Source organism: Cnephaeus nilssonii, assembly GCF_951640355.1.
Source record: "Cnephaeus nilssonii genome assembly, chromosome: 13".
NCBI classification, from domain to species: domain Eukaryota; kingdom Metazoa; phylum Chordata; class Mammalia; order Chiroptera; family Vespertilionidae; genus Cnephaeus; species Cnephaeus nilssonii.
Genome location: NC_137084.1, coordinates 2594034 through 2609201, shown reverse-complemented (window position 1 = coordinate 2609201; position 15168 = coordinate 2594034). Strand labels below are relative to the sequence as shown.

Here is a 15168-nt window from a genome sequence, read left to right as displayed (position 1 = left end):
CTGGACCAGTGCCCTGACCGGGAATCGAGCTGATGGCTTCTGGGTGCATGGGACAGCACCAACCACTGAGCCACATGGTCCGGGCGTGCCTTTTCTTTTTGAATGATAACATCTTGACAGCACAGCAGATTATTACCGATGGTCTTCCTCACAACTTTATTCCAGGCTTCCACACCAGGGGTCAGCTTACTGTGGCCAGGGCAAATCTAGCCTAGTTCCTGAGCTGGGGTTAGCTTGCTTTGCATCCTCAAGCTAAGAATAGAATGACCTTTTTACATCGTTGAAAAAAAATGTTATGCCACATGAAAACATGAACTTCAAATCTGAGTGTCCTAAAGCGGTGTTACTGGAGCACAGCTGCGCTCACCCCCTCACGGATCAGCGACGGCTGCTTTCATGCTAGAATGCCGAGTAGCTGCAGCAGACCAGGGGCCCCTCGAAACCTAACTGTCCACTGCCTGGTCCTTGACAAGGAGCGTCTGCTTGATCCGTGGGGAGAAGTTCACAGCGCGACTTCCTGGCGAGGTGGACTGAGCGCACGGCCCTTCTGCAGCCATGCCTGTGCCAGGAAACGTGTGCTTGGCTTTCCCACTGACTTGGCACAGTCACATGACCTGCTTTGACCAAAGCGAGTCCAAGAGCCAGAATACAAGCGGGGGCTTGATATGGAATTGCTCACTGGGGCTTGTTCTCTTCCTCGGCTGGTCATGGAAGGGTCATGTGAGCCTGAGCTGAACAGCCCAGTCATTCCAGCGGAGGCCAGCCCGGGTGAGCCAAGAGCCACGGGTCCCAGGACCGTCACGGCTGCCCGGCTGACCCACAGCTGACCAGACTCATGAGCAAGCCCCGCAGAAATGACCCAGACTCAGCCAGATCGCCGGAACCCGACTCGAGAGCCCCGTGACCGTTAGTGGTCATATGCCGCTGAATCTGCTGGCAGCTCCTCGCACGTTGTTCTGGCAAAGACAACCGAGACTCCGGACACACGGACTTAAAAACGTCTTTTGCCCACACAGGCTAAGGAACAGTTCTCCTCTGCGGAGGGCAGTTTGGGGATCCAAACGGGGGCAGAGTCTGAATAAAGCACAGAAGTCTGAACTCCAGGGGTGGGGCTGGATGGGGCATCAGGTTACATTTTGAATTTCTGTAAAAATATCCTGTATGCGTAATGGGACTCGATAAATTGTATTATCTGTGTGCGCTCTGTGGCCCGACCTGCCCACGGGGCGAGGCTGGGACTTGGCATGCCTCCTACCAGGCAGGGAAGGGAACTAGCCCGACGGACGCCACCACTTCTGGAAAGACTTCAATTTATTTCCTATTTATAGAATGTAAGAAACAGAAAGGGCCGTGGGCACAAGATCTCATGTCCCAGCCGTGACCAGTCAGCAGCACAGAAACATCCCTCTTGGTATCGCTTGGTCCTTAGTGTGTGGAGCAGAGAGCGCAGATGCTGGGAGTGCCCCACGGACAAAGCGAGAGGAGAGCCCCATGAGCGGGGGGGGGGGGGGGGGGGGGGCAGAGCCGAGGGGCAGGGGGACTAGGCATGTCCTGGAGTCCGTACCGGGAACTGGAATCTGCAAGAGGGAGGATCTTGCTTCCCGGCTGCTGGACGCAACTGGCCTGAGTCTGTCGGCTGCGTCCCGGGGCCGACGTCCCCCTCGCAGAGCACACGTGGCCACGTGGCCCGACAGGCAGGAGAGGCACCCATCAGAGTGACAGTCACCTTCGGACTTGCGTGAACTCCTTGCGCAGCCACACAGAGTCCTGGTAGAGGCGGGGGTCGCCCAGTCTCACGGCGGTGCGTTTGTAGAAGTAACAGTAGAACACGGCGGCTGCGGGTGGGCAGAGGGCGCGGCTCCTGAGGGCTTGCTGCAGTGAGCAGGGCCCCAGGCCGGGCCCGCCTCCGGACCGCCCAGGGACTCCCAGCGGTGTGGCTGTTCCCGTCCCCCGCCGGCCGTGGGGCTGACCGGCCAGGGTCCGGGCCCTCGCCCAGAGCCGCATGGGACACGGGAGCCTGGGGGTGCGCCGCCCTTACCTAGCCTCTGGAACACAAACAGCGTTTGAAGTCCATCTGTCCAGACAAAGCGGTTCGAGTCCTTCCAGCGTAAGTTCTGGAGGAGACAGGGAGACGGGGCAGGCTAATGGCAGGTGAGCCCTGCCGCTCCCACGGGGGGAGCTGCGGTGCCCGGTGAAAGCAGGCGTCTCACCCTCCTTCCCACAGCCCCGGGTTCTCACAGGTGCCTCCAGCGCCTTTGGCTGGAAAGCAAACCTCCTTTAACCGGAGGGAGGACGTGTGACCTCAGCTAGTTACTCCCTTCACTCCGTGGCCCTGGCCAAGGAGAAAGGACACACAGCAGCTCAGCGCCTCGGGCTCAGTCCCGTCAGCTGAGGGCGTGGGCAGCGCGGGCTTCACAGGACGCGGCCGGGCCTGTTGGGCTCCGGGACCAGAGCAGGGACCACCTTCTTCAGGAAGCACCTGCGCCCTGGGCACAGCCGGCTCCTTCCCTCCGAGAAGGTGGCCTTAGTACAGAGGTGACCAGACGCCCCGAAGTTGTAATGCGTCCCTGAGGACGCGTGTTGAGAAACGCTCGAGACACCCAAGGGAGGAAGACCGCGACGCAGAAGGAATCTGAGGCCACCTCACACCGAGGGGCCTCTGGGTGGCTCTCCGGGGTGATGGTGGCAGCAGGGGCCGAGGCAGAGGGCAAGCAGCGCTCTTGTGTGGCTCTTTCCCGTGGGACACGGGGGCCTATAAACTCCCTGGACCAGCACCCGCCCCAACAGATGAAAGAGATTCAACTTCCCATTTTAGCCCCGTAGACCTGTTTGGGGCGAAGGTGAACTGAATGTTCCAGAAACTGGACTTCAACACGGAAGGTCGGGCAAAAGCGCCTTAGGAGCCTCACATACTCTGCCCGGCCACACTCACTCCACCTTCCCGATCAGGGTTCTGAGCGATGTACGAGAACAGTGCCGGCCGAGGAGAGCTCGTTCTGGCCCTGTGAAGACCCCGAGGCTCACCGCGCCGCTTACCATGACCCAGACGTGCAGGGCGATGCTGAGGGCGAAGTACACCGCGGTCAGCACGATGGTGCCTTTGAACTTGTGGAACAGGAGGCTGACCAGGCCGGCCTGGAAGACGAACGTGTTGAAGAACAGGAGGAAGATGACGATGATGTTGAAGAGGATCGCGATGTCCTGGATGCTGCAGGCCAACACAACAAAGCACAGCACAGGGAGGCTGAGGACTGCGAGCGGGCACGTGACGCTGTCTTCTCCCTCTGCGATCCAGTCCTCTGGAGCCCCCCCAGAGGGAGCATGCGCTCTGGGCCCCAAATGACATGAAGCTAAGACCCCCACTGGCCCCAGCAGCTGTGCAGCCAGACAAGGCTCTGCCTCCCCCTCCAGGAGCCTCCCTCCGCCCAGAGCTCGCCGTGCGGGCACCCAGCCTGTCCCGCAGCCAGCACAGCGCCTCCTGAGCTTTGCCCGGCTGCTGCCTCAAGGCCATCAAGTCTCAGTTCAGGTGTCGCCTCAGAAAGACTTTCTTTAGCGCCATGGTCTAAAGTGGCCCTTCCCTCCACCCCAGCTACTGCATGTCCATTGCAGGACACGTTACTATTTGAAATGACCCTTTACAATATGTGTATGTATCACTCTCCACAGAACGAACTCCACGAGGGCAGGCGTGCCGGAGTCGCCACTGGGAGGAGCGCCGAGAGCAGGCCAGGGCATGCTGAGCGGAGAGGGTCGCATCTAAGACTTTCTCCCGGAACTGCCTCGTGGCGTCTTATGTTATTGTGAAGGGAAATGCCAACAGCTTCCATCGGATGAGGTTCATTTATTTTATTAAGACAATTGCCCTTTAACTTGCCATTTTGCTATCCTCTTCATGGCAACACAGGACAGTATTTCTGCTCGCAGATGCAGGAGGTGACAGGGTTAGCAGCCGGACCCTCATTTCTATGTGAACTGCTCCCTGTCTCCCGGGCCCTCGTCAGAAGGATATAAAAGCAGGACCTGTGGCATCGCTATGGTCCTCATACTTTCTTCCTCAGATTTTTCTATTAATAACTTTTAAGTCATGACTGTCCACCCACTGAACTCACATGAAGAGCACCAGCTGGATGACAGGTGCCGAGCGGAGCAGCTCGGAGAAGGAATTGACGAAGAGGTCATAGGTCAGCAGCAGGAGCTGCAGGGAGAGCACGAGGCTGTAGCCGCTGGCCTGCAGCATCTTCCTCTGCGGTCCGGCCCCGAGGGCACATCCCCAGGTCCCCAGAGAGCAGCCCTGGCCCGCCCCGGCGCTGCCAGAGAAGACCAGCGCTGTTCCTTTTACTCAAGACAAGAGCCTGTTGGGGCAAAAAAAAAAAAAAGAAGTGGTTAAAAGTTCATTAATACAATGAGGATTTCCCCAGGACCTATCATGGCCAGGCGCCACTCTCAGTGCTTGGATACAGCCGTGAGCAAAACCAACCACAATAAGACCCCAACGAGGCCCGCCTCCTGGCACCCTCACCCTCATCCTTCCCCCTCCCCCCGTGCTCCAGGCTGGGAACTGCGACACTCAGAGCTCTTTCTAACCACTTGAGGCCAAAGGACTCCAGGACCACAAGGAGTGTCTGGTCGCATAATAATACCGACTCTAGTACTAATACTGCGGCTGCAATCCTTTGCACATGTGCCGGGACCAGTCTAAGCATTCCTGGTGTTTAAATCTCACAAGGTAGTAGATACTCCCCATTTTACAGATGGGACAGCTGAGGGGCAGAGATGAAATAATCTGTCCAAGGTCGCACTGCCAGCAGCGGCAGAGCTGGGATTCGGATCCAGCAGTCTGGGTGCTCTCACTACTGCACAAAGCCGTCTGGTCTCTTACTTACTGACAGGCCGACATGGCACCAGGCGGGAACATGTTGGCACAGGACATGTGGGAAGTGGTGCAGGCAGAAAAAGCTGAGAGGAAACAGTGCTCTCCCGCAAAACTGCGTGTAAGGCTATGGGAGCAACACAGTGGGCACCAGGGAAGGGAAGCTGGGCCTTTATTTCCATACTAGAGGCCCAGTGCACGAAGTTCATGCACTCGGGGGTGGAGGGTCCCCCCTGTGCCCTCTCAGTCTGGGAGCCCTCCGGGGATGTCCGACTGCTGCGGAGGTGGGAGAGGCTCAGCCACCATGAGAGTGCACTGACCACCAGGGGGCAGCTCCTGCATTGAGCATCTGCCCCCTGGTGGTCAGTGCATGTCATAACAACCGGTCCTTCTGCCATTTGGTTGATTGGCATAATAGCCTTTCATTGTATAGGACAGTGATGGGCAACCTTTTGAGCTTGGTGTGTCAAACTTCGCCAAAAAAACTGAGCATAACTCGGGTAGTGTGTCACTTTGAGGAAAAAACTAACTCCAAGACTCCAGTCGCAAATGTTTCATCCTCAGGAGCAGCAAATGTTTCATCCTCGGCATGCGGCCGCCTCAGTGGCCGTGTGTCATCAGAAATGGCTACGCGTGTCAGTGCTGACACGCGTGTCATAGGTTCGCCATCACTGGTATAGGAGGACATGACAAGACCCAGAAGTTGCTCTGGGGGTGTCCTGTGACCACTCCATCTGGATTAAATTTATAAACAAATTTCAAAATGCTTTGAGGTGGCCTGGCGGCGGTGGCTCAGTGGTTGAGCTTCGTCCGATGAACCAGGAGGTCACTGCTTGATTCCTGGTCAGGGCACATGCCCGGGGTTGCGGGCTCGATCTCCAGCGTGGGGCGAGCAGGAGGCAGCCGATCAATTATTCTCTGTCATCTCATCACTGATGTTTCTCTCTCTCCCTCTCTGAAATGAATAAAAATACATTTTTCAAAATGCTTTGAGGTGTTAGAGTTTGAGACTGAATTAACATCTGTAAAATGCTTTACCATTTACAACTCTTTGCAGATTTATTACTTTGTTCATCCCACACCCGCCTGCGCACCAGCTGTGGGCGTGCACACGCTCCCCATCTCACAGAGGCTCTGAGCGGGGAGGCCCTCGCCACCTCACCCGGTGGAGGCCCAGCTGGTGGGTGGACGAACGTGCTTTCTCTGAGCCGAGTTTCCGCCTCCATCAAATACTGACAGTGACCGCGTACTTACCGGCCAAGGCCACGTCCTCCAACCCCGCAGCTCCTCCGCGAGGTGGGAGAGTGACCCGCCCTCCGGCGCAGGGCGCAGGGCGCAGGGTCGGCGCTCAGGGCCTCGGCGGGTGGCAGGGGCGTGGAGCCGGGATGCACACCGGGGCTGTGTGCGGGCGGCTCCGCCGTCAGTCCCGCCGCCGCCACCTGCCGCGCGGCCTTTGTCCCAGGGCGCGTCCCCGCACCGTCCGAACCCGCTTTAAAAACGGGGCTGCCCCGGCGAGAAGCCAAAACCAAAGCGATGACAAGAACGAGCGCCGACGTCTGGACACCTGCTCTACGGATCCTCAAGCACGCTCCCCTCCGAGCCCCAACGTCGGTTGTCATGGGGACGCCGTCCTGGCTTCCGGAAACCCGTTTCAAATTCCGGAAGTGGGTGGAGGAGGCGGCTTGCTCGGCCCGCTCTGTTGTCGGCCGGGTGGCCATGTTGGGGGTCCCCCGCGTTCCTAGGCCCGCCCCCTCCGTGTGGCCTTGCTGAGCGCCAGCCCCTGGCGGGAGGTTTCGTGGGCCCGAACACTTCGGGGAGTGAGGGACAGGGCGGACCGCGACGGCGTTGCCGGCCCCTGGGTCCCCGGGCTTGGCGGGGGGTGGGGTGTGTGTGGGGGAAACGCCCGCGGCGGAAGTGGAGTGGGAGTCAGCCGCTTGGCGCGCGAGGAGAGGGCGACTCCGGACTTCATTTCCCAGGCGGCCACGCGCGCGACCGGAAGTGCCATGAGCCTATAAACGGTCGAAGTGGCCCCGCCAGTCCGTTCCAGGGCCGAGGTGCCCGGTGCGTGCGGGTCTCGCGACCGGTCTGTCTCAATTCACCTGGGACCCTCGAGAACGGCCGCCGGGTGGCAGAGGCGGGTCTCGGAGGCCCCAAACTCGGCTGCATCCCACTGTGGTTCGGGGGTGAGAGCCCGGGCTGGGAGTTCTGGGACCTGGGTTCGAGTGCTGCCTTCGCTGCTACTCAGCTTCGCACTGTCGCGGGCCCTCGCTCGGCCTCAGTTTCCTCTTTTAGGAAGTGGACACCGTTGTCCGGCCCTTCCTCCCACCGGTGGTGGTGAAGACCCGGAATCTCCCGAAGGCGCCGCCAGCAGGTGGAGCCGCGGTGGGCTGGGGCCGCCTCCGTCCGGCAGGGGAGCCGGGGTTGGTCCCCGCGGCCCTGGGATGGTCCTCGGACCCCTGAGCCAGGCCGGGGCACAGTCCGAAGGGCGCGTCTGCAGTCACTGGTGCGAAGGAGGGCTTTGCTTGTCCACCTCGGGGCTGGAGCTTAGGGTCCCTCACTCCTGAGCCCTGACTTCACAGGAGCTGCCCTCGGAGGTGGGGCGACCTTGCCACTGAGGGGAGTGAGCAGGGACTCCTGCAGCAGCTCAGCTCCGCACCTGGGCCAAGCCCCATTTCCTCTTTGGAGCCAGTATTTTTATTTTGTTTTTTGGGGGAGGACGTTTGTGAAAGCTGGGGTCCGTGGAGCGCGGACGGGCTGAGGGTAGACGCAGCAGCAGAAGAGCCGAGGGGCTGCTTCGGCTCAGGAAAGGCGGAGGAAAGGGAGCCTGGCGACAGGATCGGGGTGAGCCCAGGACAAGCTGCCGCTGCCCCTGCTCTCCGGGTTGCAAGTCCTGTGGGGACCCTGAGAGCGCAGAGAGCAAAAGTACCGGCGGAGAAGAGGCTGGGGTGCGCCTGCTCCGAGGGGAGCCCCGGCCGGTAGTTGTGCATTCAGGACTTGAGATTCTGGATTCCTCAAGCCCCCACTCCACCTGGGAAGGGGGAGCAACAACGTGACTTTGACCTTTCATCCGCTTGCAGTTCTGAGTGGTGAAAGTAACATTGACGAGTTGGACATGGAGCCTTTGCCCGGGCTGAGCTCCCTGGGAAGCGCAGGCACGTCTCCCTCGGCTGCACGCGTGCGCTCGCTTTGTTGCGCTTCACGGCTGTTGCATTTCTTACAAAGGCGAGGCCCTCCGCCAGCAAAGCGGTTACGGCTGGATGGCCTGGCACCAGACGGGGTGGGCAGACCTGGCCACAGGCCAATCGGGCTCCTGAGTGGTTGCTCATTAAATGGTTGAGAAATGAAAAGGGTGCTGTTCGGGGACGTGAACGCGATGGTGACCGGAAGGCTCAGTGTCCGTCAGTCACGTTTCCTTGGAGCACAGCCACGTAGCTTTGTGAAGGCATCGCCCGTGACTGCCTCAGCAGAGGTGGTGGCGGGGCTGGGACAGACGGGGTGGCCTGCCACGCCTGAAATAGTTCCCATCCTGCCCTTCGCAGAAGAGCTGCGGACGTCCGTCTGAGAATGGGTCCCCGCGAAGCGAGGGCGGAACCGGAGACACCGCGGCGGTGAGCACGTCCTGGACCAGCAAACCTCAGCAAGAGGGGGTGCTCTCTGTCCCCCGCTTTGCTGTCTCTCAGGCAGAGGGAGGGCTCGGCTGTGCGCTGTGCCCGTCGGGAAGTCCCTGTCGTCTGCTCCCAGTCTGCCCAGCGCAGTAACGGGACCTCTGCCAGGGGCGTGGGTCCAGTCCCCTTTGGGTTATGTTCTTTTTTCCTTTAACAAAGGAAAAAGCTGAGCGTAGATGTTTGATGGACGGAGCCCACTGACCAAGAGGCCCTCCTTGCTGACCTAACCCTCCCCCGGGGGGTGGGTGGGGGGACGGAGCGTCTGGTGACCTGAGGCTCCCTCTGCTCTCGCAGGAGCTGAGGGACCGCTCTGGGCTCCCGGTTGAGGAGGAAGCTGATGGCATGGTGGTCGCCTACCAGCCTCGTGGAGGCTTGTTTCTTTCCCCCAGACCTCAGGGACCCTTGGTCAGAGATGATCGCCAGCTTGGGTCACGTGTGAGAGCGCTGGGTCTGTTCTGGTTAGGTGACACCTGGCTGGAGAGAGCTGGCCTGGCAGAGTCAGGGCCACTGAGAGGGCTGGGCAGGCACGAGGGCCGTGAGCTTGAGGTTTCTGTTGTTGTTTAAATATTTTTATTAATTTCAGAGAGAGAGGGAGGGGGAGAGAGAGGAACATCGATGATGAGAGGGAATCATTGATCGGCTGCCTCCTGCACACCTCCTACTGGGGATCGAGCCCACAGCCTGGGCATGTGCCCTTGACCGGAATCGAACCCGGGACCCTTCAGTCCACAGGCCGATGCTCTATCCACTGAGCCAAACCAGCTAGGGTTGAGCTTCAGGTTTTTGCTGGTAGGTTTTTTCTTAGCGACAACACTGAGAAAAGTGGAATACTTCACTTTCACTTCACTTTTACATACATTTTCTCACGCCCTCTGACAACCTGTGGTCAAGGAATAAACAGGGGCCCTGAAGCCACACGGGTGAGGGTTTGAAGCTCCCTGCTCAGCGGCTGGGTCTTAGTGCCAGCTGCTTCATCCCGAGCCTCCGCGTCCTGGCCTGTCAAACGGGGAGGCGCCGCTCCAGGGCTGTCAGAGGAGTCCGGCATCATGTACACAAGCTCCCGTGTGGTCTGCTCGGAGCTGCCTCGTGGAGTTCTGTCCTCACGGCTGTGCCTCTCTTCCAGCTCAGAAGACCGAGTCCTGCAAGGGGGGCGAGGTCTGCTGGGGTGCCCCGCCTCCCAGGCCACCGCTCCGCAGCCGGCCCGGGTCTGAGGTGAGGAAGAAGGGCGTTCTCCTGGGGTGCTTGGCTCTTTTAGGGGCCCCCCTCTCTGTGAGCTGGTTCAGAGCGAGGGGCCTCGCCGCAGGAAGCCACCGTGTCGCCTTGCGGTGAGCCCGTGGACGGTGTGCCGGCCTGGGGGACTGGCCTGCTCCCTGCACGTTAGCTGAAGGCAGTGCGCTGCCCGCTAGGCCTCACGCCCACCTGCCTGACTTAAGGGCACTGCGTGGGGCCTCGCGCCCCCCAGGCCTGGCACCAGAGTTGCTTTCTGAGTTGTCCGGTGCGGGTGGAAACAGCGGGTCCTCGAATAGCGTCGTCTCATTTAACCCCGATGACATAGTGGGGACTTCACTCGTTTAGAACAAGGAGGCTGGGGTAAAACTGGCTGCATCGTCTGTCATTTCCCCACAGTCCCACGTCAGTGAGGGCGGGCTGTAAACTCTTGCTTTCTAGACCATGAGTTCTTGCTTCCTCTTTTCTCCTCTGGACTTTCCCCAGAGGAAGAGAAAGCGGAAGTCTCGGGCCTGGGGATTGGCCGAGGCCGCCGCCCAATACAAGGTGTAGCATGTGGGGATCAGGAGGGAAGGGAAGGCCCGCCCACAGAGCTCACCATCCGGGGAAGAGCTGTTCTGGAGAGGGGGAGCCCAGGGGCCTTCCCGGCCTGGAGTTGGCTTCCTGTCCCTTCTCTCTGTGCAGAGGGCATTCTTTATCCCCGGGTCCTGCGGGCCCAGAGCCCTGGCCCCGGCCACAGCAGAGGAGACGCCACTCCGGGCCAGCCCCCGGCCTGCTGGGTGCCCTGTGTGCTGCCAGGTACGGGGTGGGGCTCGGTCACGGTCCCTAACCAGGGGTCAGGCCTCACGGGGCGGTGCCCAGGGGAGTGAAGCGAAAGTGTCCACCCTTCAGACGGAGCGGGCGGCCTGAGCTGGGGGGTGCGCTGAGCGGAGGGACGCTGACTGCGCTGCTCCTAGGAGCTGGTCGCAATGGCCGAGGGGCGGTTTTACCTGGCGGTCCTGGCGCTGTCGTCCCTGGGCGCCGTGTGCGTCCTCTTCACCATCTACTGGATGTGGAGCTGGCACGGTGGCTTTGCCTGGGATGGCAGCACCCTCACGTTCAACTGTCACCCGGTGCTCATGGTGGCTGGCATGGTGGTGGTCTACAGCGCTGGTGAGTGGGAGGCCAGCGGGGGAGGCGTGCGGGGCCCAGGCCTGGGCGGAGCAGAGCAGCCCCTCCGGGGTGCCGGCGGGTTGGCCTGCCTTTGGGCGCAGGTGTCGTTCGGAGGAAGCAGCAGTGGGGGGAGGGGGGGCTGTGGAAAGGGCAGGGAGTGGGTGCCAGGCTCTCAGGCATGTGGTCTGCGTGGCAGCGACTCGGCTCTGCGTGTGAAAGGGCCGTGCTGAGAGGGAAGCCACGGCGGGATGTCCCGGCTCTAGGGAGCGGGAGGGGGACACTCTTGGCCTAGTGGGCCCTTGCATAAGGGGTCTGCTTACTCCTGCCGGACCCATCGTGGCCCCAGGCGTCCAGAGCTGGGCTTGGGGCCCGGAGGGCCTCCTTCCCCCACTTGTAAAATGGGGGTGACGGTGACCCTGGTGAAAGCAGCTTACCCGTGAGCTTCAGGGACACCATCCCATTTTGTTTTATGAGAAGCTTGTGAGGTGGGCTCTATTGTTACCCATTCTACAGATGAGGAAACTGAGATTTAGAAAGAAGATGCCAGGTAGCTAGGAGGCAGAGCCAGGGTTTGGACTAGGCCAGCCAACCGGCCTGCGTTCTCGATAACAACTCGCTGTGCGAGTTCAGGTCGGTGAAGAACTAGAGACCGTGCTTCTAACCTGCGAAACTGCCTGCAGACCCCGTGAGCATCGCCGTGCGGAGGGCAGGCCCAGGGAACTGTTCCCCCTCTTCATCTCTGCCTCCCTCCGGCCTTCACGGCTGGCGGGGGTCCCGGAAATGAGGCGAGGACAGAAGACGCTGATGAGGTCCTAGCATTTCCTGATCCGTGTCCCGGCATTTCCCCCTCCCCGCGTCGGAGGCTGTGTGGGGACATGTCGGGGTCATCCCCCAACGTGTGGCGAGCACGAGGGCGGAGGCCGAGCCCGGACTGTCTCTCCGGCAGCGTCACTGGTGTACCGCCTGCCCCAGTCCTGGGTGGGGCCCAAGCTGCCCTGGAAAATCGCCCACGCGTCCCTGCACCTGCTGGCCTTCCTGCTGACGGTGCTGGGGCTGGTGGCCGTCTTCAGGTACCACAACAGTAGGCGCATCGCCAACCTCTACTCCCTGCACAGCTGGCTGGGCATCACCACCGTGTTCTTCTTCGCCTGCCAGGTGGGTGCCCCCTGCCCTCCTCTGGCTCCCACTGCCGGATGGCACCGCGGGCTCTGGTTGGGCTTCTCTTGCCTCGGCACCAAATACTCCCTCTGCTCATGGCCCGGAGGCGGCCTCTGCAGGCACCCGCTGTCGATGGACGTTTGAAAGGGCGTGGAGACTGGTCCCGCACTCGCCCTGTGCCCGTCCCACTGCTGGTCTGCCGTCGCAGAGCGCTGTGTGGGAGCCGGGGGTGGGAGCCAGGACGGAAGGAAGCGGGATGACTGTTTGCCGGAGAGGGGGCTGTAGCTACGCGGTCATGGAAGGTTCTTGTTCGTGTGGGAGAAACAGACCAGTGAGGCCCCGGGGGTGCTGGGGCGATTCCCGGTGGGAGGTTTGAGATGGGAGTGAGGGAGAAGGTCCCTGACCAGCCGGAGGCGCTGGGGGTGGGGTGACTGGGCGCCTGTGGTCGCACAGGCGGGTCAGATGCTTCTCCCACGTCCGCAGTGGCTCCTGGGCTTTGCTGTCTTCCTGCTGCCCTGGGCGTCCCTGTGGCTGCGCAGTCTCCTCAAGCCTGTCCACGTCTTCTTTGGCGCCTCCATCCTCGCTCTGGCCATGGCGTCTGTCATTTCCGGCATCAATGAGAAGCTGTTCTTCAGCCTGTGAGTGGGGTGGCCCCTCTGCGTGGAGGGGAAAGAGCGGGGTCTTCAGATGGCTCTGTGGGCACAGGGCCCTTCCAAGGGGGGCCTGGGGCTGGCGCGCCCTGATCCGGAGGGCAGCGAGCGGCCTCTCTGGAGGTTGAGTTGGTAAATTGTCAGTAGGTGTTTCTCCAGCATCAGACCGACTGAGCGCTGCTGTGTGCCAGACTCTGCTAAGCCCCTTAAGTGTGGTCCTCGGGTCGCCCCACGACACCGACGCTGTGTCAGGGCCACTCAGGCCCAGCGTTCCCGCTCAGGGAAGGGCGCGCTCGGGGATTGTGCTGGGCCGGCAGCGGCAGCACCCGGTCCCGGCCCCGGTTCTCCCCGCCCTCTGTGCGTGGCCCCGGTTCTCCCGCCGGGCGAGAGCAGGTGGCGAGTCTCAGGCCCACGCGCTGTCCTCTTCAGGAAGAACGCCACCAGGCCGTACTCCAGCCTGCCTGGCGAGGCGGTCTTTGCCAACAGCACCGGGATGCTGGTGGTGGCCTTCGGGCTGCTGGTGCTCTACCTCCTGCAGGCCTCGTCCTGGAAGCGCCCGGAGGTGGAGGTCACGACCGAAGGACAGGTGCGGCCCTGTCTCCCCGGCCAGGCTGGGGGAGGGCTGGGTCTAGAGAAGGGTCACAGGGGAGGCGTGGGCCTTCCCAGGAAGACTAACCCAGGAGCATGAGGGGAACCAGGCAGCTGGAAGGGGGCACTGGTGTCAGCAGCCCATCCCAGCCATCGGGGCAGATGCAGGCTCTAGGGCCCCCGGGGGCCGGTCTACCCGGGGAGGACGGGGGCTCCTCCCTCCCCCAGGTTCCTGTGGCTTCAGGAGGGCAAGTGTGGCCTTATCCTCCCCAGGGGAGCCTTGGGCATGAAGAGGGTGTCGTCACTTGTGCGTCCCCAGCTCGAGGCTGGTCTAGCAGGCGCCTGGTGACGAGCTGAGTACTTGGACAGGTTCTGCCTGTTGGCCACTCGGCATCTGAGGGGTGAGGTGAGGGGGGTGTCAAGCTGAGGGACTTTGGGGCTTCCCTGAAAGATGTGACCGGGGGACTGAAGGTTGGGGTCTGTGTGAGCAGCTCAGACCTGGTGTGACACCTGCAGGTCCAGGGCCACCGACGTTAGCCATTAACCCCGTGTGCCTGCTCTTTCCAGCCCCTGTTGCGTGAAAGGGAGTGAAGCGAGAAGGGACGCAGGAGCGGTCGGGGTGCGTCTGGACTCCCTCCGAACCTCTGCTGCCCCCGGGGCCCCCGCGGTTTGCCCAGAGCCCCCACCTCGTGCTGCCTACGTCTCTTGGTGCTTTGGCTTCTGCACACCTTCCTGGCATCGGCCTCTGAGGTCCCCCCTTTACACCGGCCCCCCTGCCCTGGCCGCTCACACGCCTGCTCCCCAGCTGAGCCGACTCCCTAGACCCTCGGGAGGTGGTGGGAAGTCCCAGCAGCTCAGGTGGCCCGACTCAAGCGCATCTGTCACGTGAACGAGGGGGTGGCCTGCCTGTCCGCTCTCCCGTGGAACGTGCGCATGTCATTTAGGCGCCCACCATGGCTGGCCCCTGGACTTGAGGCTGGGTGGGAGCATCGGGTGCTGGGAGGGAGGCAGCTCTGCAGGGAAACTGAGGCGCTGCCTGCTCATGTCTCGAGTCCACTGTGACCGTGTGGCTCCATCACTTCCCGGTGCCGCTACGGCTGGGCCTGGATCCCGGCCTGTCCCGTTCAGGCAGCCCAAGGAGCCTGGGAACCTGTGGCCCCCCAGCTGTCCCAGCGGGAGGGCTGGCAGGGTGCCTTCCTCTCCTTCGCCAGGTTGGGGCCACCACGACACGACCAGCGTTGGGGTGCTTTGTCCCAGCAGAGCCGAGGACCACGGCCACCTTCGCCGGTGTTTTCTGCTGAGCACGAGCGCCCGCTGCCCCCCACAGTGGCTGCTCGCAGGCCACAGCCCGCCTCGTGCCTCGTGCGAGCGGAGCTTCTTCAGAGAAATGGGGAGGGGGCCTGCCTCCCCCAAAGAGTCCTGCTGGGTCCCGGTGCCACGCTGCTGTGCACAGAAGACCAGCAGCATGACGCCGGGGGCCGGAGTGTGCTTCCTCTCTGGCCCGTGGCGATGAGGCCGACTGGCCACCCGACCCCACAGGCCAGATGCCGGCCGGACTCCGCCGGAACCTCTGGTGGCCGAAGGCTCCAAAGCCACCGCGATGACTGCCAGGCAGCTTGGTCACATGACCCCCCCCTACCACACGGGCAGGCATTTCACCTGTTTATAAAGCCTGGTTTTCAATAAATATGTTTTTAAGGATCAAAGCCTCTTCTGTGGAAATGAGATTGGTTAAGTGAGCGCTGGGCAGCGCGGAAAAGCCTCAGGACCGTTCTGACCCTGAGGCCTTGAGAGGGACCCGGCGGACACCAGAGGCCCACAGACTGTCGCCCGGGAGCGCCGCTCCTGCTGGGTGGCT

General features: G+C 61.8%; 2 protein-coding genes across 4 annotated transcripts; one reads left to right on the top strand and one right to left on the bottom strand.

Moving 5' to 3' along the window:
* Positions 1-1293: 1293 nt before the first annotated feature.
* On the bottom strand, positions 1294-6540 carry TMEM138 (transmembrane protein 138). Its single transcript, XM_079787650.1, has 5 exons — positions 6125-6540; positions 4110-4352; positions 3037-3208; positions 2039-2114; positions 1294-1835 (listed from the first exon to the last, which is right to left on the bottom strand). The coding sequence occupies exons 2-5, from the start codon at positions 4235-4237 to the stop codon at positions 1723-1725; spliced, it is 489 nt and encodes a 162-aa protein (XP_079643776.1). The 5' UTR covers positions 4238-4352; positions 6125-6540; the 3' UTR covers positions 1294-1722.
* A 372-nt stretch (positions 6541-6912) lies between these two features.
* On the top strand, positions 6913-15033 carry CYB561A3 (cytochrome b561 family member A3). 3 transcript variants are annotated; one of them, XM_079787648.1, is made up of 10 exons: positions 6913-7053; positions 8410-8478; positions 9659-9747; positions 10447-10560; positions 10719-10914; positions 11861-12069; positions 12556-12710; positions 13152-13308; positions 13878-13929; positions 14571-15033. In XM_079787648.1, exons 5-9 carry the CDS (start codon positions 10731-10733, stop codon positions 13899-13901), a joined length of 729 nt encoding a protein of 242 aa, XP_079643774.1. In that variant the 5' UTR covers positions 6913-7053; positions 8410-8478; positions 9659-9747; positions 10447-10560; positions 10719-10730; the 3' UTR covers positions 13902-13929; positions 14571-15033. The 3 variants fall into 3 exon arrangements, with proteins under 3 accessions (XP_079643774.1, XP_079643772.1, XP_079643773.1); XM_079787646.1 differs by having other exon boundaries at positions 6915-7053; positions 13878-15032; XM_079787647.1 differs by lacking the exon at positions 10447-10560 and having other exon boundaries at positions 6915-7053; positions 13878-15032.
* Positions 15034-15168: the final 135 nt, after the last annotated feature.

What these genes read in the sequence shown, in the direction of transcription:
- TMEM138 (XM_079787650.1), bottom strand. Translation starts at nt 4,237, where the DNA reads ATGCTGCAGGCCAGCGGCTACAGCCTCGTGCTCTCCCTGCAGCTCCTG. An exon ending in CCCTGCACGTCTGGGTCATG is followed by an intron (nt 2,115 to 3,036) that starts GTAAGCGGCGCG and finishes TGTCTCCTCCAG; the next exon opens with AACTTACGCTGGAAGGACTC. An exon ending in GTTTGTGTTCCAGAGGCTAG is followed by an intron (nt 1,836 to 2,038) that starts GTAAGGGCGGCG and finishes GCCCACCCGCAG; the next exon opens with CCGCCGTGTTCTACTGTTAC.
- CYB561A3 (XM_079787648.1), top strand. Translation starts at nt 10,731, where the DNA reads ATGGCCGAGGGGCGGTTTTACCTGGCGGTCCTGGCGCTGTCGTCCCTG. An exon ending in GGTGGTGGTCTACAGCGCTG is followed by an intron (nt 10,915 to 11,860) that starts GTGAGTGGGAGG and finishes TCTCTCCGGCAG; the next exon opens with CGTCACTGGTGTACCGCCTG. An exon ending in AGGTCACGACCGAAGGACAG is followed by an intron (nt 13,309 to 13,877) that starts GTGCGGCCCTGT and finishes TGCTCTTTCCAG; the next exon opens with CCCCTGTTGCGTGAAAGGGA.